Source organism: Microcaecilia unicolor, chromosome 6 (assembly GCF_901765095.1).
Source record: "Microcaecilia unicolor chromosome 6, aMicUni1.1, whole genome shotgun sequence".
NCBI classification, from domain to species: Eukaryota; Metazoa; Chordata; class Amphibia; order Gymnophiona; family Siphonopidae; genus Microcaecilia; species Microcaecilia unicolor.
In genome coordinates, this window is record NC_044036.1 from 316,366,550 (window position 1) to 316,390,855 (window position 24,306).

Sequence of the window (24,306 nt, forward strand, 5' to 3'; positions counted from 1 at the left end):
GGAAGTACCTGCATTGCATATTATATACAAAGCACATTAGCGGAGCAGTTGGGGGGAAGAGGGGGTGATGGTTGGGAGGCGAGGACAGGGGAGGGCAGACTTATACGGTCTGTACCAGAGCCGGTGATGGGAGGCGGGACTGGTGGTTGGGAGGCGGGAAATACTGCTGGGCAGACTTATATGGTCTGTGCCCTGAAAAGGACAGGTACAAATTCAAGGTAAGGTATACACATATGAGTTTGTCATGGGCAGACTGGATGGACCATGCAGGTCTTTATCTGCCGTCATCTACTATGTTACTATGTATATACATATAATATATTTTATAGATATATATTATATAATATGTCATATAATATATTATATAATACAAAGCACATTATATAATAGCTTTGCATACATTACATATAATGTGTACAGCGCTGCGTACGTCTAGTAGCGCTATAGAAATGATAAATAGTAGCAATGTAGGTTATGTTCTTGCACAGGTTTCTAAACCAGTATATGGAGGGTAATTCCAAACCATGGCGCCTACGATAAGAGTTTAACAGGTGCCTATCTGAAGCCTACTTTTCTTTCTAGAACACTAGTGCAAATGGCCAGAAACGTGTACATTTACCATGATCACTTACACTAGAACTGTAGTTATAAATGCTCATGCCTAGATGTTAGCCAAAACACATGTATATTATATTATTCTACAACTTACGTATGTATTTGCATGCTTCGCTTACCAGCAAAGTATGTAACATCAAAACGTGGAGTGTTCTTTTCCACTGGTGGGTATTCTATAAGAGATCATTTATGCGCAGAAATTGTTCCTGAAACTAGGTGGCTCCTAATAAAATTACCTCAATTGTGCATGCATCATGAATGCAGACAAGTATTGAATAGCTGGTCAGTTTTCAGAGACAGGAATGTGACACAACTGTGATGAAGCACACGCACAGACTAAGGTGCTGCAGCGTTACTCTGCACAGCCGCCTCATCACCTCACTTCTGCTCTCCTAATGGAAATCCCAGCCCATACCTTGCCATCCTTGGCAGTGAGGTCCCGAGTTCGGTATGTAACCTGAGTCCGCCCATTCTCAATTATCTCACGAATGACCGGAATTTTCGCCACTTTGTCATGGCGGCTGTATGTATACGCTGGCTGCAGGAAAGTTATGATGCTCTTTGCTAGGAAAAAAAAGAGATACCAGCTGTTTAATTCTCCTTTACCTCTGCTGCTGTGGAAATGACCTGGATGTTATGAATAAAAGCTCAGAACTGCACTAAGAGAAACTGGTAAGATCATACATCCTGGCCTGGTCACAGAGCAGTGCTTCCTATTCCCTGGCACAAAACTGTCAGAATCACAGATTTTAACAATCCTGTTTTCTGCCTAATTTTAATACTATAATTGATATAAAAAATGCACACTCTGTCACACACGAGACCTGGATTTGACTTCTAAACTTGGTTTTTGCTTCCTAGATTCTGTTTGGCAGGGTGGGTAGAACAGATGGAAGCAGAAATGGGCACACACAGTAGACGGTAGGTGGTGAATGGCTAAGTTTTTCTAGGTGGTTGATGGGGTGTTTTTTAAATGTATTTTTAAACAGTGTATGAGAATTTTTAATGAATTGTAAGCTGCTCAAAGGTCTTCATTGACCATGAGCAGGATATCAAGATATTGTAAATAAATAAATTCTGAGCTCTAGGAGAGCTAATCCATCCAAGGTGCCATTGGATGACGTCACCAGTATGTGGCTGCCTCATCCTGCTCGTCCATGGAAAAACTAGAGTAAAAATGGTACATTTTCAGCAGGGCGTCTAGCAAATATTTTGAAATGTTTAATCTAGATCAGTGGTTCTCAACCAAACCTTTGGAACACACCAAGACATTCTGGTTTTCAAGATATCGTAATGAATATGCATGAGATAGATTTGCATACAATGGAGGCAGTGCATTTCAATATGGATGTCCTGAAAACGTGACTAGCTCGGCAAGTCTCAAGGACTGGGTTGAGAACTCTGATCCAAATGTTTCTAATTATTCAAATATTCAGCAGAGTTACACTTAATTAGTGCCACTGAATATACCTGTATATGTAGATGTCTCACTATATATATTTGATTATACATATAACTACTGGTACACTCTTAGCATGTCCTTTTCATTTTTTTTTATAAAGCACTTTAACTCCAGCATTATACACATAGGGGTGAATTATATATATGGCACCAAAAAAGCAGTATTCTATAAGCTACGCTTAAAGTTAGGCAAGGTTTATAGAATAGCACTTACATCCAGGAATCATGCCTAACTTTAGGTGCAGATAATACTAGACAAAAATTCAGCAAAAACCGTAGTAAATACACCAATATAAAGCTGAATATAATTAGAACAACCTTGATGTTGAAATGGAAGTGGTGTCAATTTGAAAACGTTTTTTTTGTTTGTTTATAGTGGAGAAAAAGACCTCAATAGTCAAAGCATGGCAATATGACAATAAATATAATCAATGCCAGCATTTCATTGACTCCGTTATTTTCATTGGTCATAAAAAAAAACTCCACTCCAATGAAAACAGGCCAGATGCTTAAGACAAGATTCAATCTACACAGACATCACATGAAAATAGCCGGTGCCAGTCAGGCCCCCACCCCTGTGGGCCAACACTTCACTAGACCAGAACACTGCACCAGTGATTTCACAGAAAGAATACTGAAAGGTAATTTTAAAACAATACAGGAACGTAAGACCTTTGAAATAAGAACGATTGAATATTTTGACACCCAACAAAGAGGACTTAATAAGGATCTGGGTTTTCTAACTCATTATAAAACATAAGCTGTATTTCTCTGTTTATTACCCTCCTCTCACCTACCAACACCCATTCTGCTTTGATGTCCCCATGCATACCCCCACCCTCCCACTCTGTCAGACAGTCAAAGTAATGCTTTGATGTTTCTCTCATATATACTATCTGCTACCTCATTTGCTTATTTCCGATCTAAGGAAGAAGGGCAACCTTCGAAAGCTAATCAAGAAATGTATTAAGTTATGTCCAATAAAAAAGGTATCATCTTATTTTCTTTTCCATGTTTTATTTTGTTTGATTTCTATTGATAACCTTTAAGAGTGGACTAACACGGCTACCACACCTCTCTACTGTGTAGAACCCCGAAGAGTAGCAACATTCCATGCTACTAATCCCAGGGCAAACAGTGGCTTCCCCATGTCTATCTCAATAGCAGAGTATGGATGTTTCCTCCAGAAACTTGTCCAAACCTTTTTTTTAAACCCAGATACGCTAACCACTGTTACCACATCCTCTGGCAACGAGTTCCAGAGCTTAACTATTCGTTGGGTGAAAAAATACTTCCTCCTATTTGTTTTAAAAGTATTTCCATGTAACTTCTTTGAGTGTCCCCTGGGCTCTATATGTATCGGGTGCCAGCTGTGGCCTCTAGCTGAGGACAGTCGTTGTAGTGGCCTAGCTAGATAGGTGAGGAGTTAAAAAAATGAAGTGAAGTACCCTCAGTAAGTTACAACCCCTTTGGGGGTCTAGATCTTCTAACCACGTGAAAACTAGGTTATAAGGGTATACAACAGCCCAAAAACTTGTTTGTTTTTTTAGTTTCCTGTGTTGTTTACTGGACTTTTCATTTTGTTCTTGTTTTTCATTTTTTTTTGGGGGGGGGGAGGGGCAATGTTAACAAAAGTGCACACTTTTCGGAAAGATTGCATACTCTTCCCAAACAATGCAGATTATTTATGAAGAGTGCATGTTGTTTTGGGATAAAAATGACACAAACAACCTAACTATATAGACCACAAACTTTACTGTTAGTTTTGCACCAACCAAAAGGACTGAGCTTCCAGAAGACCTCTCATAAAATGATGTTTCCTTCGACAGATCAGGGGTGTAATGGGAAAAGAAATGCATATCACAACACTGTGAATAGTACTACACCCTAAGGGGCCGATATTCAAAACCATTCAACCGGGTAAGAGGGGCTCCAAACTGGTTAAATGGCCTCAGCTGCCTATCTGCGGATATTCAGAGGCACTTACCCGGATAGCGCCACTGACTATCCCCTCTAACCATGTTTGTGGGTGGTCCGGGGTTGCAGTTGGCACTTATCTGGTTAAGTGTGGATATTTAGCCCTTAGACAAATAGGACCACATAAAAAGCAGTCCTATCCTGTCTGATTTAAGTTCTCTGGTTAAGAGCTGTATATTGGCCCTTTTCCGGATAAGTGCCAGTCGGCTGCCCGCACCCGGATTTCAATGCCAGTGTCTGGATATGTCCCAGAATTGAATAGTCAGGTATAAAGCCGTTGGCAAATAAAAAAAATTGCTGATTGCCCACTACTGAATATTTATCCCTGAGTGTTTTTTCTGGCAAAGACAGAAAGTGGACCACAGGGAGGGACAAACCTCCAGATGACCTGGATTTTGAGCAACAATACATCTGGATGTGATGTGCACATAGGAGCCTTCTGATACCCCTTTGAGCCTCTTCTCTTGTGACCATCCCCATACCTTGCTCCTTGATGATGGTGATATTGACGGCTCTACGGCCAATCTCTGCTATACCCGTCGGGACATCAACAGCCTCCACCAGCAGCTGTTTTTCATCATCATCCTCATCCCTGATGAAGAGAGGGACTCGAACGTCCACAGACTCTACCCCTTCCTGGAATTCTACCATGCCCTGGGCATCTGGGGAATGGAAGATCAGAGGGGTGAAAGGTTATCCATGTGAACTCATCCACTGCTTTCATTTCTAGCCCTATGTGTTAGTCTCTGTCCTTACCTCTGTCGGATATAACTGTGTAATACCCAGGAGACACCTTCAGGTCATTGAAGACTTCATGAGACACGTGCTTCTCCGTCACTTTCACAATATCGGGCTCAGCAGCACGTGGGGCCACCAGAACTGTGTCCATGATCGTGTGATCCTGCCTGGAAATGGGAAGAAGCTAGATATTCAACTCCTTTTTTTTTGTTTGTTTTATTTGTACCCCGCGCTTTCCCACTCATGGCAGGCTCAATGCGGCTTACATATTATATACAGGTACTTATTTGTATCTGGGGCAATGGAGGGTTAAGTGACTTGCCCAGAGTCACAAGGAGCTGCCTGTGCCTGAAGTGGGAATCAAACTCAGTTCCCCAGGAACTGAGTCCACCACCCTAACCACTAGGCCACTCCTCCACTTCCCAGTCTGTCTCTTGGTCAACAAACTTATCCATCGACCAGGGCTCAAGTTCCTCTTTCACCCTGTAGCTCCCTCCCTTGTTTAAACCAGGCCATGCTCTGATGGCCTTCCCAAAATAAGCACCCACCTAGATGAACCCACATAATCATGGGGAAAACTAGTGTAGAGACCAGTGTACCATGCAGTCACTCTCACAGAGGAGGCTGGCAAGACGGGGAGTTTTGTCACCACAAAAGCGATGCATACAAAGCAAAAAAAAGCTTGAAGGGGAGAAAAAGTGAGAATGACAGATGGCAAAGAGGTGAAAATAAAGAGGCTCAAGAAGAAGACAGACAGAAAAGAGAGGTAGTTAGGGGAACACAGGATACAGAAGGGGAAGATGAGAGGATGAAGTGATAGAGAAATAATCTCACCTTTTCCCAGCATTGGACTGCAACCTGTGGGACAGAGAAAACAGTGAGCCATTTTACTACAGCACAGAGTAACAGTAGCAACCCAGGCCTCATATTCAGTCCCTATAGAAACATGACGGCAGATAAAGGCCCTATGACCCATCCAGTCTGCCCATCCTCTGCAACCCCAAATTCTTCCTGTTCCTAAGCGATCCCACATGCTATCATCAACATTAACTCGCTGTATAAAACTAAGCAAGTGACCTAATCACTGAGGCATAATGCAGTATTTTCTCCAGTCCTCTCCTTAACTTGCAACATGTAATCAATCCCCCCCTGATATTCAAAACCATTTAACCAGCCAGGAAACTGCACCTGACCAGTTAAATGGTACTTAGCCGGCTATCTGGCGATATTCAGTGGGAGATAACTAGTTGTCTCCTGCTGAATATTGGCGGTTAGTGGTTGAAGATAGCATGTTATATTGTGCGATATATCTGTCTATCTGCTGATTCTCAGCATGGGTTTGGCAGCCATGTTTGGCCGCGTGAATACCTGGAATATCTTTGTCTGGCCAGTGCTGAATATTGGCTTGGTTGGTTAAATCAAACCAGCCAAAATTAAACCAGATTTTCAATGTCGGTCACCAGAAAAAGCTCAGCACTGAATATCTGGCATCACCACTGACCGAGTGAATTAGCCCATGGTCTAAATATCAGCCCCAAGGACTTCTACTGCCTTTGAGGTAGGTAGAGGAAGGAGAAAGATGGCTCCCTTTGCGCTGGCTGACTGACATAAGAACACAAGAATAGCTATTCTGGGTCAGACCAATGGTCCATCTAGCCCAGTATCCTGTTTTCCAAATAGTGGCCAAGCCAGGTCACAAGTACCTGCACCCAGTTTTCTAATTCCTACTCTGAGATGTTAAAACTCACCTGAATTTGGTTTGCTGCAGCTTGTGGACTCCGGGAATCTGCCTGTAGACATCGTTTAGCTATCCAGGGAAAAGAATGGTCTGTTAGCCTCAGATATGATCCCAGGTGACATCTACACAATTTAGTTGAAGCTTCTCATTGCTACCAGATGTAATCCCCTATTAGATAGGGATTACTGAGAGATAGTATCCCTGGTTGAAAGTCACAGGGGGGGAATGACTGGGAGGTCCCTGGGAGGAGAAAGCCCAGCCCAGCCCATGGGAGTGTTTGTGAAACACAATGCAGAAGAAAAGTGTCCTGAACTGAAGAGTGACAGGGGAGATGGAGTTAAGGGATAATAAAAGTGAATGCATGCGGAAAGAAGGAAAGAAAGGAAAAGGGAGAAGGCAGAAGGGAGCCCTGGAGAAAAGAAAGCAAGGAGTGAAGAAGAAGGCTTGAGGAGTCAAGGGACTAGGGTTAAGGAGAGTCTGTCCCAATGACCAGGGTGATTCCAGGAGGGTGGACGCCACTGGAGATGTTCAAACCAAGAAGGTTTGAGTCCATCAAGGGAGTGCTTCTAAGGGCCGGAGAGGAAGCAGATATTGAGACCTTAAGATTACTCAGTGCAAACTGCACAGGGGATCTATATATTAAAAGTATGTACAGATATATCTGTACATACTTTTAATTGTCCCTGTATGTATTCCTAGAAGTGAAGGAGACGAAATTCCTTCTTGAGGAACCACAAAAGAGCGAGAAAGGGTAGGGTGAAGTTCTTTTTGTTGTTGGACTATTCTGCTATTGAATTGACTGAAGCTGCTGGTTGCAGAGTTGACATAAAGTGTTCCAATTATTCATTATAAGCTACTGACTGTGGAGTGATCATTTTGGACTGGACTGTATGTGGCTGTCCCTTCCAGGCAGTCTATGCTTAACCGCCAGTTTGCTTCCCACAAGGGGTTTGAACCTGAACCAGAGTTTTCCTGGGTGAGAAGAGGGTCATGCCACCCACTCTTTCCACAGGTGGAGGCACCGTGTGCTAAGTGAGTGACAGAGCGAGGGTCTGACGGTGTCAGTCCTTCATGGAGGCTCCAGCCCACTCAGACCCTGGACCCAGAAAGCACCCAGGCAAAGGGGCGTTACACATATAAACCTTTGGGATCAGAAGGGAGGCTGAAGGCTCTCCAAGCACCATAATTTTGTACCAAAGTCAGCTATCTTGCATATTCATATGAAACAGAACCCCTGCGTGCAATGTGCACGCTTTCAGACACATAGATGGCAAGAAGCAGCCATTTTAAACCAGTAGTGGCACCAGGCAGGAAAGAGTGGGGTTCTGTTCTGCCCTTGAAGAGGCCACTAGATCACCAGGGCTTATTACGGTAAGCCTGGGGAGGACTTACTGATGGTTGGGGGGGGGGGGGGCCGTCAGTGGGGAGATTCGTCTTCTTCGGGGGTGGGGTTGTTGGATAGCTCAGGGGGGCATAGATGTGATCATGGAATGGGGTGGGGACAGAGCATTTTCATTTCAGCTGAAAATGCACCCAAGAAAGATGGGAGAGACAGTGACTATTGTCATAAGAGGAATCATTAAATAGAATGAGTGAAATGATTTTCTGCAATACCTGGTATTAATATGGAGATGAAGGACAACATCGCATAGCCTGGGAGATAGGAAGCCAATGGTGGTTCTGGTTCCATATGTCCCACTCACATTGACAAGGGTAAAAGGTAAGAGTAAACCAGTGGTTGAAGCACTTACATTTTCCTCCACCTCCTTGCGCAGCTGGTCACTCTCACGAGTTTCTGGCTTGGAAAGGTTTTCTGTGAAGAGTCGTGCCAGCCTCAAAGAGAGACCGTACTGAACTGAGATAGAAAAAGGATGGAAATACAAGAGTTATTTATTATCACAAGATCTCAATACCAGCATAAAAAAGAACCCCTCAAAAAATGGATCCAGGATTGGGCAGTTGAAAATGACTCCACACTTGCAAAGTGAGACTCTTAGCTGGGAGCAGAAGACCCAGGGGTTATAAACATAGAAACATAGACACATGACAGCAGATAAAGGCCATATAACCCATCCAGTCTGCCCATCCTCTGTAACCCCTAATTCTTCCTGTTCCAAAGCGATCCCACATGCTATCATCAACACAGTGGCGTACCAAGGGGGGGGGGGGGCGATGGGGGCGGTCTGCCCCGGGTGCACGCCACTGGGGGGGTACCGCGCGCCGGTCAGCGTCATTCGTTTCCATGCTCCCTCTGCCCTGGAACAGGAAGTAACCTGTTCCAGGGTAGAGGGAGCATGGAAACGAACGATACTGACCGGCGCGCGGCAACCCCCCCCCCCCCAGCGGCGTGCACCCGGGGGGGTTCCTTCGCTGGGGGGGTTCTTTCACCGGGGGGGGGGGGGTCGTGCTGTACCGTGGGGGGGCACTGCACCCGGGGGGCGGGGTGCATCGGTGATCCGCCCCAGGTGTCAGCCCCTCTAGGAACGCCACTGCATCAACATTAACTCACTGTATAGAACTAAGCAAGTGACTTAATCACTGAGGCATAATGCAGTATTTTCTCCAGTCCTCTCCTTAACTTGCAACATGTAATCAAACCCTCCTAAAGGATAAGACATCTTATTCATTTATTTAAAAGAATTTGTAGCATGCATATTTACAATTATAGGCAGGTAACAATACAACATGCATAATTAAAAATTCATAGAAGCAAGCAACCAAGTAAAAAAATTAAAACATGGACAAAGATAAAAGGCCTTCCAATTATCCTTTCATCATCAAAGTACTTAAAACATCAAGTTACCACAAAATAATTACCAAAAACTGAAAAAAAAAGCTCATCTAAATAAGTGACCTTTCAACTATTTCCAAAGCACATCTGGGTTAGAAATCAGCCTTAATTCAGAATTCCAAAGGACGCCAAAGAATTCCAAAGGACTGGGCCAGCAACATAAAACTTAGAAGCACAGTATTCTTCAAGTCTAATCTGGCAAAATGACAGTATATCCAGAAGACTTATTAGCAGTGTGAAAGGACTTAGGAAGAGAACAGGTCTGCATCAAGGTAGCAATGGAAAGAGGATCCTCAAATTCAAAGCTTTATGAATCAAAGATAACATTTTTAAATGAATGTGTCAAAATACTGGAAGCCAATGGAGAATAATCAACACTGGGAAGATATGCTCAAAGGACCAGAGGGTATCCTCTTCCCCATCTTCAAATCAGCAGGTCTGAAATATGCAGCTGAAAGCAGAAAGTCTGAGATGACTCCACCCAATATTCAGAGCAGAACACATGACACCCTCCTTCCCCCCCCCCCCCCCCACCACTATATTCAGGCTTGAAGTTTTGAAATGTCCACTTCGGGGCAGAAGAACTAAAAACTCTCCATATTCAGAGATGGTGACCTGAGATCACCAGACCCAGAAATAGAGGGTACAAAGTCCCTTGGCTGATGTCAGACTGGTAGAGTCACTGAGCTACCAAGTGACCCAGGTTCTGGTAGTAGGCTGCTATCAGTTATGGTTTTTGAACTTGGTATTTGTAGTTTTTCTTCTGACATTTGAATTAGGTGGGGTATAGGTACCAAAATGCAAGAGGAGAGATTGTCTGAAAGTCAGGACTGGCCTAAAGTCTTCATCAATAAACTTCACTGAGTCATTTCTAAGTTCTGAAATCATCGCCCATTTAATTCCCCTTACAATCATTGACCCCATTAGCACACACCACCTCTTTCCTCAGTAACAACTGCCCACTCTCTGAGGTCACCAGCTCATGACCAAGTGTGAAGGCCATTAGGGTTAAAAGGTAGCATAAACAGGCCAAAAAAATAAATTGTGGGCAACACTTTGGTTCAAAAATAAGAAAGGGATCCAAAGAAGAGTAAGGTGTGAGAGACACTAAGTCTTATCCTCATGGTGCAGGGATTAGGATGGGAACAGTGAATCAATTTCAGTAATGGGGTTCAGGGATGAGAGGGGGACAAATACTTAGAGGTTTATTTTTCAGATTTGAATGTGAGGTTCAGGGACAGCAGTATAGTGCACTCATATCCCTGGGGTTAAGGGAAGATGATGTGGGGCAACTCACTCAGATCCTTGTAATGAACAGTTAAGAGTGAGAGACACTTACTCAGATCCTTGGGGTTCAGAGAGGAAGGTGGAGGGGCAGGCTTGTGTACATTGTTGTTGATCTTCCAACGCACAGTGTCCCTCCCTTTGAGGGAGCCGCTCCGCACCATGGGTGTGTCCAGATGATCTGAGGACATGAGGCTCTGTCGCAGCATGTAGTGGTCTTCCTTGAACCCAACAGTGCGGCCTGAGGAAAACAGAAGAAGCCAAAGAGCTGAGATTGTTTTCTTGACCTTTAGGATTTAACTGGACTCATTCTTCTTGGTTCAGAAGGATACTATCAATACAGCAGCTATCATCCCCAACATGCCTTTTCCCTTGTGAGGGGCGAAGCAACACTGTGACAGTAAGGCCCATCGGCATAGTTTCCATGATTTGTACAGCTCAGACATAAGAAGGTAAGATTTTAATTGTACCCTTACTTCTCCCAAAGCAGGACTGAAAGCTTCCCTCCCCAAACCCCTTGTGCACATGTTTTTTAGAGATCTTTTTATATTGCATATAGTCTATCCTTAAAGTACCCAGTTCTGGGCTTTGCCTCATCCTTTCCATGAGGCCCTCAGGATTCATTTCTATCCCAGTTCCTGTTCTGTTTAGTGGACCCATGAAGGGTCAACCAGCAGCTTCATCCCTTGACAGAAAAAACTAAAACCAAAACACTTTAAAGCAAAGATACCTCGATTACAGCAGGGCAAAAGTGCCAGACAAGCCTGCAAGAGAAGAAAGAGAAAGGTTGAGCCTTTGAGGTTCGCTAATCAGCTCAATTTGGCTCATCTGTTCAGGTCAACCTGTTTTCACAGATACTCCCCTGCTCTTTTGAGAAAGCCACCATTACGCACACACTGAGTTGCATACCCTACCATTTTTCAGTTGTAACCAATGAGAGTCTTCCCTTCTACCACTCCTCACCCCCCCACCATGCAGATAAAAGAATTAAAATAGACTACATTGTGCCCTGTAGGCTTCATTACTACTCTGAAAACTCCACACAGTCCATAAACCTTGCTGCTAGAGTCCCATCATGAGCAGAAATTGTTCATAATCTAGACCCAGCACATACAAGAAGGGGCCTGAGTGCTTGCAATCTAGGTACAAAGAGTTTCAGCTTCAGTCTCTGATTCTTTAGCCATCCCAAAAGGCATTTCAGAAATCCACTGGTGTTTGTTCAGAACCTCACAGGTCTGCAGTAGGAAAGGACCAAAATGTGAGCAGACTGTCTGAAAGCCAGGACTGGCCTAAAGTCATTATCCATAAACTTAACTGGGTCATTTGTAAGTTCTGAAATCACAACCCACTTAATTTACAATCACTGACCCTATTAGCACACACCACCTCTTTCCTTGGTAACAATTGCTCACCCAGGTCACCAGCTCATGACCAAGTGTCAAGGCCATTAGGGTCAAAAGGCATGAGGAAAAGACATCAGTGGTGAGGGTACTGGGATCCCACCTCAGCTCCTGGAGTATGTGGGGAAGGGTCTCACCTTGCAACAGGCACAGTACTTCCAACAGAGCAGAAACAGCAAACCAAGGAGCAGCAACAGGAAGATGATCAAGGGGATGAGCCAGAGGAATCCACCTGGAGGGCACTCTGAAAGAGGAAGAGAGAGGGTATCACAGAACAGAGGCAGAGAGAGAGAGAGGGGCAAGGAGACAATCTGTCAGACTGGTGAGATGGAGAACCCCCCCGAGTCTGTGCTACTGACAAACATGGGAAGAGTCATCAGTTTGCTAGTGGGTGACAACCTAAAGGAACCTCTCAGCCTTTGCAACAAACAGAGATTGGGGTGGGGAGGGGGGTTCTCTCAATCTGTGCAAATAAGATACAGGGAGAGGAATGACCCTGTCTAATGAAATAGGAAAAAGGCAAGGAAGCTACAAAGAAAGAAGGCCTAATTCCATTTTTAGAAAGGAAGAACAAGGACAATTTTTGACTCCATGATAGCCAGTGTGACATAGTGGTTGGAGAAACCCAAATAACATATTTGGATGAATAAAGTAAATTAACTCTGCAAATTTCTACTGAAACTCCATCTTGAATTAGGGGTGGTGAAAGAGTATTAGGAACCCTAGCAGGCTTATTTTCGAAAGAGAAGGATGCCCATTGTCCGACATAAATCAGAAGATGGGCTTCCTTCTCACAGGGTCGTCCAAATCAGTATAATCGAAAGCCGATTTTGGGCATCTCCAACTGCTTTCCGTCACGGGGATGACCAAAGTTCCCAGGGGTGTGTTGGAGGCGTAGCAAAGGCGGGACTTGGGCATGCCTAACATATGGGTATCCTCGACCCATAATGGCAAAAAAGGGCATCCCTGATGAGCATTTGGACGACTTTACCTGGTTCTGTTTTTCTTACGACCAAGGCACTAAAGGTGCGCAATCTGACCAGATGACCACTGGAGAGAATCGGGGCTGACCTCCCCTTACTCTCCCAGTGGTCACTAACCCCTCCCACCCTCAAAAAATATCTTTAAAAATATGTCCTGCCAGCCTCATATGTCATACTCAGGTCCATCACAGCAGTATGCAGGTCCCTGGTGGGTGCAGTGCACTTCAGCCAGGCGGACCCAGGCCCATCCCTCCCCTACCTTTTACACTTGTGGTGGTAAATGTGAGCCCTCCAAAACCCACCACAAACCCACTGTACCCACATCTAAGTGCCCCCCTTCACCCGTAAGGGCTATGGTAGTGGTGTACAGTTGTGGGTAGTGGGCTTTGGGGGGCTCAGCACACAAGGTAAGGGAGCTATGTACCTAGGAGCAATTTCTGAAGTCCACTGCAGTGCCCCCTAGGGTGCTTGGTTGGTGTCCTGGCATGTCAGGGGGACCAGGGCATTACGAATGCTGGTTCCTCCCATGACCAAAGGGCTTGCATTTGGTCGTTTCTGAGATGGGCGTCCTTGGTTTCCATTATTGTCGAAAATCAGAAACGACCAAGACTAGGGACAACCATCTGTAAGGACGACCTAAATTTCAAGATTTGTGTGTCCCCGACCGTATTATCGAAATGAAAGATGGGCGTCCATCTTGTTTCAATAATACGGGTTTCCCCACCCCTCCATCGGGATGTTTTGTGAGGACGTCCTCAGCAAAACTTGGGCATCCCTTTCGATTATGTCCCTCTATGTGAACCTTCAGCCTTGTGCCCCCCTAGGTTCCTACCCTCCCTGAGATTTTGATAATTAAACTCAACAGTTTGATCCCCTCAACACCGGCACTGCAAAAACAGTCTTGTAAAATCACATACGAGTGTAAAAGGACACACTGATAGTTTTCAGCTCTTGGGGCTATCAGGCCCTATCATTTTGCTTCAAATGTAGCTTCTCTTTGCTGCTCCCCCCCCCCCCAAAAGAAAAAGCTGCTGCCCTAGACAATCACCTAGTCTGCCCAATGATTAAGCCAGCCCTGCCTTGAATACTGTGGAGGGTTCATAAGAAGTTTGGACACGTTTCCAGAAGAAAAGTCCATAGAAAATAATTAGCCAGGTAGACTTGGAAGAGTCATTGCACATTCCTGGAAATAAGATATAAGAAATAGATCTACTTTTTGAGATTTGCCTGATACTTGTGACCAGACTGGCCACTGTAGGACGCTGAGCTCAATGGACCTTGGTCTGACTCAGTATGGGTCATCTTATATTCCTATGATGTAAGAGAAGGAAACTAGGAAAAAAAAGAATCAATACAAAACTGGCAAGGCCAGCATTAGGACCCAGAGGGAGCAGCTTTGAAGCAGCTGAGGCTCTGCTCAGAGTCTCTCCTCTTCTCACACTTGCCTTTCTTCTTCTTAACAAGGATGGTGTGGTTGTTTGCAGTATCTGGATCTCCTTGAACTGTGTAGTGGTATGTACAGTCATCTTCCTCATCTCGGAAAGTACAACGTTCGTTCAACTCATCCACTAGGGAGAAGACACAGAGCAAGAAGTCAGGAAAAGGGAATGAGGAGCATGTATAACCAAGGACATACCCATGAACCCACCCACACACAGCCAAGGACACACCCATCCATTCATCTATACCCAACATTTAATATATACGATGACTGACTATACACTCATTCCGCACCTGGATTAGTTTACTATACACACAGTTCCTTATATCTTGTTTAACCGTGCAAAGAACTTGCCTTGAGTTTAGCCACCCACCTATGCCTTGAGTTTAGTCACCCACCTATTTATCCCAACTGACTCTGTATTACCCATCTTTTCCTCATCTATATATCTACACTTAGCCCCTTGGATACATTGTAAGCTGTATTGTAGAAAAGCATTAGCACAATAACAAACTCTATATCTCACAGCAATGTATATTATTTTCTTCAATAAGAGGATACACAGACTCTATACACATGAAGGAAAAAGCCTTAGTCGATCCCCGTCATTCCTCAGTCAATGGCATTTAAGGGTTCCAGTGTCTATCACCGGTATAAAAAACCTCCAGTGCACTTTATTCTTAGAAATTCATATGATCAAAAGCTTAATGCTCCACAGTCTCTCAGAATGAAAAGTACCAACTCACCCATGAATAGCCACCTTCACATGAAAAAGCCAAGGACATAAATGCACAGCCATAGTCACATGAGCAGCCAAAAACATAGCCACTAACTCAAAACCAAGGACACACCCAGAAACCCATGTACAACTACATTTTAAAAAAATGTATAGTCCATTTATCATTGTATCTAAGCTGAGAACAACCAAAGTTTACATACACAATAAAAACAGTTACATAAAATAAGATAAACACTCCGATTACAGCATATGCCGATGTCTACTGCACCCCAAGACATTCCTTGGACCGGCACAGAGAGGAGTCCCAGTCATGAGAGTGAGATTTCACTCAGTCCATGAAGTCCAGCACAGAAGGCTCAAGGAACAGGGAGCATGTCGGGAGGAGCGTCTGCCGAGACCTTAGAAGTTGGGGTTTCTGAATCGACTAGGGAGAGGCTGCGTTCCAGGATGGGGTTTTCCCCGAACAACTGAGCCCTCTAATTACCCCAGTGCCTGTTGGGCTAAATTTGCCAGGTCTAGAGCAGCATCGGAACCAGTGATGGTGGGTGAAGAAGGTAATGTTGGAGTCCTTAAGGTCAGCTATGGAGTCCTTGCACAAGGTCTGTCTTACTTTTGTTTTCAATTCAAAGACTAATGCTTCAATGATTGAAACAGTCCAATCTCGACTAGCCCATCAGGCTAATAAATTAAAAGACTACGAATCGTCTTTATCCCAAGTAAAGGAAGTAGAATATAAACCATTACAAGGTGCAAACGTAGTACATCGAAAACTGGAAAACTCAGAAAATGGAGCTAGATCATTACATTTGAGACTTTTAAATTTTCCATCTGTTAAATTTAGCTCCCCACGGGATATGATTCATAAGTTTCTAAAAGAAGTTTTCCAATATTCTGAAACAGGGCTTCCACCAGTTAAAAAAGCTGTATTATTTACCTGTACCATCTAATCGGGAAGCTAGACTAGAAGGTCAACTGGGTGCCGAGTCATCTTTGGATAGCTTGAATGTTTCAGCTCTTTTGGAGAGTTCACAAGAAGAGGTGGATTTTCATGCCACTCTCCTGCTCTCTTTCGTGTTTCTTCAAGACAAGGAAGCTTTGCTTAGACTTTATTTGATACAATCTACTTCAGTTGCTTTTATGGGGGGAAAGATTCAGATTTTCCTTGATGTTTCCACATGGACACAGGAGAGAAGGAAGAAGTTTCTCTCTATGGGGCAAGAAGCTTTGAATGTGGGAGCTAGATTTCAGATAAGGTTTCCATGTAAATGTGTATTACAGATTGACAATGTTAGTTTTCATTTTTTTGAGCCTTCACAACTCCATTCTTTCTTGGATGCAAGAACTCCTAAATAAGATCTGTAATGGCTACTGGACCTTTTAACAGTTTAGGTGCAGTAGCCATTACAGTGGGGCTGGTGGTTGGGAGGCGGGGATAGTGCTGGGCAGACTTATACGGTCTGTGCCAGAGCCGGTGGTTGGGAGGCGGGGCTGGTGGTTGGGAGGCGGGGATAGTGCTGGGCAGACTTATACGGTCTGTGCCCTGAAGAGCACAGGTACAAATCAAAGTAGGGTATACACAAAAATTAGCACATATGAGTTATCTTGTTGGGCAGACTGGATGGACCGTGCAGGTCTTTTTCTGCCGTCATCTACTATGTTACTATGTTTATAACTCCTCTCAGGTTATGCTGTATTGGTCAGGCTCCTCCTTTTGTGGACTAATATCTGTAATATTTGTTAAAAATGGAATCTTTCCTAAATATTTTCTTTTGTAATTCTTGGCAATTTGCTTGACAAAGTTATCTTTGGTATATTTTGCAATTTCTATAAATAAATAAAGAAAACAATTAAGATAAAATAAAACAGACAGAAGCAAAACTAAAACATCAATAAACAAACAGTGAAACCTGCATCATAAAATACCAGAAATTTCAGCCAAACTCCTTGCAGATTATACCTCTAGGAAAAATCCAGCAAAAACCACATTGCATTTGCCATTTAAAAGTAGCTGTATCCCGTCGTCATTCTGAACAACAAAGATAGCAGGCCTAGCTGAATGGAACAATCTATCAAAAAAGAACAACTATTTTCTTCACAAAAATGTATCTTCCTCAATGATAGTATGGATAATAATTGTACACCCTCCAAACGAATGGCATTACAAGATTGATGAACTTTCAAGAAAGAATTTAAATTAATTGGAGCATCATCATTCTGTAGAGCCTTATGGATTAAAACCCAAACTTTAAATTGGACCCTAAAAAGAGATTAGTAATTGGGATCTTTAAGATAGGGAGAAATATGATGGAATCTGGTAGAGTTCTGTACCAACTGTAGAGTCTTGATGTTAGTTTGCAAAAACCCCAAATATAGAGAATTGCAGTAGTCTAATTTAGACAGAATCAGGCTGTGAAGCACCATCATAAAGTCATCAAAGGACAACATTGATTAAAATAATTTCAATAAATGAAGCCTACAAAAAGCTCTGTGTATCACACTACTAATGGGCAGTTTCATTGTAAGCGTAGACTCAAGGGTAACCCCCAAGCTAGAAATCTGGCATGATTAATTAATCTAGTGTTAAAAATGATACTTGAAGGAAGATTAGATAAAAATGAATGACTGAGCACAAAAACCTCAGTCTTATTCAAGTTCATTGAAGCTGATCGCCAACCATCTGAGGTGATGGTAGTCAAGCAAGATCGAAGTTTAGTAAAAGCCTCAAGGGTAGAGCAATCAAATGAAAAGAAGAACTGAATGCCATTGCATATACGGTAATGAACATTCAATTTCCTAACTATCTGACAAATAGGAACCAAATAGAAATTGAATAGGAGTGCTGACAAGGCAGATTCTTGAGGTACATATGCTGTCAGTTGTCCAATTGTTGAGCAGGAAGCTCCTAATTGAACTTGCTGAGTATGTTCATTCAAATTTGATGATTAATAGTATCAATTGAAGAAGAGATACTTAGCAAAATTAGAAAAAAAATGCTTAAACACTGACCTGTGCATTTGCATGCAAAGCCAAGAACACATCTATCCAAGGACACACCCAGCTATGTACAATCACATTCATATTCACAGCCAAGCATATATCCAGCTACACATTCACAGCCAAGGATACACCCAGTAATGCACAACCAAATTCATATTCACAGGCAAGGACATATCCATTTACCTATTCATAGCTAAGGAGACACCCAGTTATGCATGTGACTTTTTGAAGAATAAATTTTTATTTGGAAGATATTGGACTTCTGGCAGTTCTTGGAACCCTTCACTCCACTTTTCTGTTTGTTTGTTTGACTGCTATGAACGCATTCACTTAATGTTTCTTTTGGCGCTGGTTATAACTACATTCAAAAACATAGACAGACAAGGAAGAACACATCCGTCCACACCCATAGCTAAGACACACCCACCACCCACTCATATATGGGAAGCACATTTACAGTCAAGGACAGACTTACTTGTACACAACCACATTCACTTACACACATAGTCATTCTCTTATATATATACACACACATAATCAGGCCGTCACATTCACACAGATGCACCCTGTTTCTCAAAAGTCACTTTTTCAAAGCTATATCCACACCTGATATATCATATCACACCTGCACTTATAGCCTGTGCTACTGACACTGTGCTCCAAGCTCCTGCCAGGCTGTTATGTTAGAGCTCAGGCTTAGCTCTGAATCCACATCTCCACATAACAACACAAGGTTCTAATACTGAGACACAATTGTAACCCGCCACCTACCAGCCTAATTACACAGAGAGTGCTATGAGAGCTGAGGAAACCCAGTGCCCCCCCTGTGTGCTGAGGAACAACCCTGCTGCTAAGTGGGAAGAAGAAACGTGCCTACCGTGAGAAGTCAGTGCTTTACAGCAGGAAAGGATAGAAACAGCCTTTGGAACTGCTACCTTTCTGAAGCTCATCCACCATCTGGACCTTCATGAGACACTCTTTGCATTTTTCCCCTTTCTTCTCTCCAGTGCCCCAGGCCTGGCACTGAACACAGGTGCGAATATCCTCACATACACCCAGCAATTTCTGTGTGCCAGACAGAAGGGTAGAAGACATTAGATCAGGCATACCCGGTACAGGAAGTGCAGGTGTTCAGCATAGTGGTGAAAGAACAAGTGAGGGGTTAGGGGAAGAAAGGAAAGGTGAGAACCAGAAATCATCAGAAGAGGAGCAGTATACAGGGTGGCAGGGAGAGGGTGAGTGAAAGATTGGGGAAGGTGGAGGGGGAAGAGGGGTGAAAGCCAGAAGGCATCAGGAGTGGAAGCAGGGAGAGGGTAAGTGAAGAACTAGGAGAGGTGGGGGCTGAGGAAAGGCAAGAGCTAGAAGGCATCAGGAGCAGCATGAGGGAGAGTGAGAAACTGGAAAAGGTGGGGTGGGAAGGGGGAGGAGAGAGAAGAAGGGCAAGAGCCAAAAGGAATTAGAAGGGGTAGCCAGCACAAGAAATGGAGTTGTTCTGTTGGATTTAACTCAGGGCTTGTTGGATGTAAAGAGAGAATGAAAACAGTTTAATGCACCCGGGAAGAAAAGAATGAGATAAGGTAGGAAAAAAAGGCTCAGAGTCGGTGCAAAATGAGAAAGAAGAACATTACAGTGGTTAAAACACAGAGCTCTCTGAGCCTGGAGTCTCAGTTTTAATTGCTTTCTCCACCCTCTCTCAGGAAGACATTCCACCTGCTTGTGCTCTGGTTTAGATGGTAAAATTACTGGATTGGGATCATAGAAGCATAGTATTCATTTTGTGCAGGGCTGCGTAGATTCTTAGCTCCACAGACTTCTACATGTAAAATACATGCACAGCCCATATGTACATGAAGCTCATCACATATGAGATCTGTATGTATTTCAACCCAAATATCCCAGAGCCAGAGCCATGAAAATATGTGACCTGCAGGTACAAGCAGTGATATAAAGTTACACCTTAAGTGGAGAGTTAATGTAACATTATTCCACCTAAAGCAAGAGAAAATATTATGTATAACGCTCATAGCAGTGTGAATCTAAAACAGCGTATGTGCATAAGAGAGGAAAGATATGACATCATAATCCCCTAGAAATAGAATTTGATATTCTATAACAGTGTATGTGCATGAGTGGATGCTATGACATCACAATACCCCTAGCAGAAGAATTCTACATTCTCTCTCTTCCCTACTGTGATTATGATAACATAACAGCTGCTGAATAAAGCTGTGTGTGTGTGTGTGTGTGTGTGTGTGTGTGTGTGGTGGGGGGAGGGGAAAAGGGTACATCATACTAGTTGCTAAAGGTGCTAGTCACACTCAAGTCAAGGAGGAAGTGATAGATTCTGGCAGTCCAGAGTGTAGCCTGAAGTCACACCTGCCCAAGATTTAAACAAATGTCCCATGAAAACCCTATCATACTTTACCAGAGATGAACTCAGTTCACAGGAAGCATCGGCGTACCGAGACTGTGTACCGCACTGACATCTTCCACACACACAATTGCCACGACCATTACAGAGTCCCTAGGGGGAAGAGAAGACAAGAGATAGATGACACCTCCAAGCTGGCACATACGAAGTGATACATATACTCTAGAAGCCCAAAAGTAGAAGCTATCAAGGATAAACTGGGCATTCGCTGTAATCCTTTGTTTAATGCACATGTAGATTTTTCAACAGACTAGATCTCTCCTTAATTGTACTTATATGTAAACCCTTCTTATTGCCCATTAAATAAATGAGTATATACAAAAACAATTCAAAACGTGAAATATTTCTTCTGCAAAAACGAACTCAGCAATTTTGTAGACTTCCCGAATGCAGTTTTAGCACTGTTAGAAAAAAAAATTGATCAGGCAGACTAATAATGATCACTAACAGGGATACATGCTGGACATCTGGAAGGGGAGGAAAGAAAAGATGCTGGACACCTCAGGAGAAGGAAAGAAGAGATGCTAAACTATGGAGGGAGGGGGGAAGGGCATGGCTGAAGGTTCACCTTCTTTGGACAGAGCTGAACCATCCCAATTCTTTCCTCAGATTCCTCCAAAGCCTCTAAGCTAGTCATTCTGATAACAGTTGCCTGAGCATGGTGTTATGAAATTGGCAGACAATAAATAAACACATAACTCCCCTCCCCATATTCAGTCGGCGGTGGTCAGCATTTCTTTAAACACTAGTTCCCCATATTTAGCTCTGGGCTAATTTCAAGCAGCTCTCTTAAATCACTCTGAGCCTATATTCAGAGGAATTAAACCAGGCAGTGAGCCTGGGATTATGCAGGTGCCTGTAATATTTAGTGTCGGCACCCACATCTCTCTGCGGCCTCATTTAGGACAGCTCAATAGCTGTTCTAAATTAAGCCACTGAGCAATGTGGGTGCCAGCACTGATTATCGGGCTGGCACCGCACGAGTTAAAAAAAAAAACTGGACCCCTGAGCCCTCTCCTTCCTTGACACCTTCCCAAGCCCACAGCAAAAATGTGTCCCCCTTCCCTCGGAATGTCCCCCAGCCATCCAGCTAGGCCCCCCGGGCCTACCTGTATCCCTGGTGGTCCAGTGGTGGTCATTGGGAGCAGGAGCGCAGTTCTCTTGCTCCTGCCCCTTACAGCGCTCTTCCAAAAAGACTTTTGCAACCTCTCATGGCAACTCATAGTACTGAAGGTCATGGCAGCCAATTTGGAAGAGTGCCACAAGGGGCAGGAGTGACGGGGTTGCTTCCTACCCCCAATGACCACCACTGGACTACCAGGGATACAGGTAGGCACAGAGGGACCTACCTGGATGGCTAGGGGGTTGGGCAGGGGGACGTTCCATAAGGAGGGGGGAATAGTTTCTTGCCATAGGCTGGGGGAAAGAGCAGGGAAGGAGAGGGCTTTGTTTGGGAGGGGGCGGGAGTGGCTCGGGGACCAGATTTTTAAAAAACATATATGTTATGCGGGTGCCAGGCCAATATTCAGTGCTGGCATCTGCATCGCTCATTGGCTTAATGTAGGACAGCTTTTCAGCTGTCCTAAGTTAGGTCACTGAGGGATGTGGGTGCCAGCACTGAATATTGCTGGCACCCATGTAATCCCGGGCTCCACCCTAGTACTGCCCCTGACCTGCCTACTTTTTTGGTGAGTGGTCACAGACGATATTCAGACCGGTTTAATGCCGCTGAATATCAGTGGTTGGGCAGCTCAGAGTAATTTAAACAGGCCACTCTGGCCTGCTTAAATTGCTCTGAATATCGAGCCCATAATAAACAAAGGAATCTAACTGGGTTTCTCTTCCCTTCTCCGGAATTGGCCAGACTAAACCAGTCTCAAGTGACGTTCCCTACTTACCCCTTTGCTGTCAATGCAAGTGGCATTACTGGTGGGACATTCACAACCAGGTCCTTCCCAGCCTGCATCACACACGCACTGTCCCAGGTAACAACGGCCTCGGTCTGTGGAAAGGCGAGAGAAAGCTCACCTTATACAGGCAAATATGGTGACCATTCTACAGTTGCAAGATGGATAAGCCCTCACACCTTTTCTCCTCTGGAAGTTCATTTTACAATTTCTTCAATTTGAGACTTCTGCTCTGAGTTCAGATTCTTCTTTTTTTAAACTTTAAATATTTTATTCTTTTTTTCCAAGTATATAACACAACAACAACTGTGCAAAGCAAGAGCTCTTTAACAAGTGAACTATCCAAGTGTCACTTGACATACCATTTTTATCCAGTACATGACTCATGGCTCCCCCATCCCAATGGGAGGTTCCACTGCCTCTCAACACCCCCCCTCAAATGATGTATAGACCACTTGCCCTCTACCCCACCAACCCTTCCCCAACATGCCTAATCCCTCCTATTTCAATCCTAATTCCCCACTTCCTTTCCCATCCTCTTCCCCTCCCAACCCCTTCCCGCCCAGTCTGACTCTTAAGGTAAGCCACCATTAGCTTTACCCTCTAAGGCAGGAATCACAAAAACCAGGGTTCTCAAACCTGTCCTGGTTTAACTATAGCGCTCCCCAAAGCACGCTGTGCAGTGTGAATGAACAAGAGATAAGCCTTTAATCAAAGCAAGACCGTCTTTCAGGATATCCACAATGAACATGCATGAGAAATCTCTGCATATACAGGACTATCAGTCTGTGTACATTTATTCCACACACATTCATAGAGGCTGGTATCAAAAGAGTTTGCCTTGCTTTGATATGACAGAGGTCTATAAAATCCTGAGTGGGGTGGACCAGGCAAACACAGATCAATTATTTCGTTTTTCAAAAAGTACAAAGACTAGGGGAAACACCGGGAACTTCTTAAGTAATACCTTTACAACAAATCAGAGAAAAAAATCTTTTCACTCAATGCAGAGTTAAGCTCAGGACGGAGCTCATTGCTGGAGGAGGTGGTGAAAGCAAGTAAGCGCAAGTGGAAGTTTGGTTAAATTCCTGGAGGAAAAGTCCATAAACTGTTACGGATTATAGTGGTGGTGCTGGGGGGGGGGGGGGGGAGGGGGATGCCACTGCTTATCCCTGGGGGTCAGTAGAATGGAATCTTGCTACTTTTTGGGATCCTGCCATGTATTTGTGACCTGGATTGGTCACTCTCAGAAAACAAGATGTTGGGCTAGATGGACTTTTGGTCTGACCCAGTAGGGCTATTCTTATTTATATTCAGATCCTTGTTATATTGCCTATAGCCTTAGGAAAGATATAACAAAATGGTTCACAATGTTGTTAACTTTTAAAGTTAGCTGGACAAACCCTGAGATTTAAAACTTTCTCCCTACTTCCTGGTGATAGTTGGTCCAGGCATATTGTTAGCTGGGCAAAATTCAGCCAAATGCAAAAGAGTAGGTACTGATGGTGTTACGTGGGGCGTGGTTATACTTTAACAGACAGACTGACACTGTTCTAAATTTATCCAAATAATTGCATTCTAGTATATGGAACATTCACAAATGAAGAAAGAACAAAACAGCGAAGACGACTAAAATAAAAATAAATACAATTTTTAAAATTGATTTCTACAAGGTCATCATTTTTTAATTTTTATTTTAGTCGTCTTCGCTGTTTTGTTCTTTGTTTGTTTCCTGCGAAGACTTGTTTCTTCTGATTTTTTTGCATTCACTAATGCCCATATTTCTGCGTTGGGCATACGCTTG

The 24,306-nt window shown here is 43.7% G+C and overlaps 1 protein-coding gene across 4 annotated transcripts in view; it reads right to left on the reverse strand.

Annotated features, from left to right (window-relative positions):
• Positions 1-24,306, reverse strand: part of ITGB4 (integrin subunit beta 4) — a 143,994-nt gene that overhangs the window by 52,186 nt on the left and 67,502 nt on the right. For all 4 annotated transcript variants that reach the window (XM_030208252.1, XM_030208255.1, XM_030208254.1 and 1 more), the window contains exons 14-26: positions 22,494-22,597; positions 20,590-20,688; positions 19,100-19,229; positions 14,433-14,555; positions 12,142-12,248; positions 11,335-11,368; positions 10,660-10,845; positions 8,281-8,384; positions 6,540-6,598; positions 5,626-5,649; positions 4,810-4,958; positions 4,536-4,715; positions 1,031-1,179 (exon numbers count right to left, since the gene is read on the reverse strand). In XM_030208252.1, the coding sequence (XP_030064112.1) occupies positions 1,031-1,179; positions 4,536-4,715; positions 4,810-4,958; positions 5,626-5,649; positions 6,540-6,598; positions 8,281-8,384; positions 10,660-10,845; positions 11,335-11,368; positions 12,142-12,248; positions 14,433-14,555; positions 19,100-19,229; positions 20,590-20,688; positions 22,494-22,597 (1,448 nt within the window). The remainder of the gene's footprint in view (positions 1-1,030; positions 1,180-4,535; positions 4,716-4,809; positions 4,959-5,625; positions 5,650-6,539; positions 6,599-8,280; positions 8,385-10,659; positions 10,846-11,334; positions 11,369-12,141; positions 12,249-14,432; positions 14,556-19,099; positions 19,230-20,589; positions 20,689-22,493; positions 22,598-24,306) is intronic.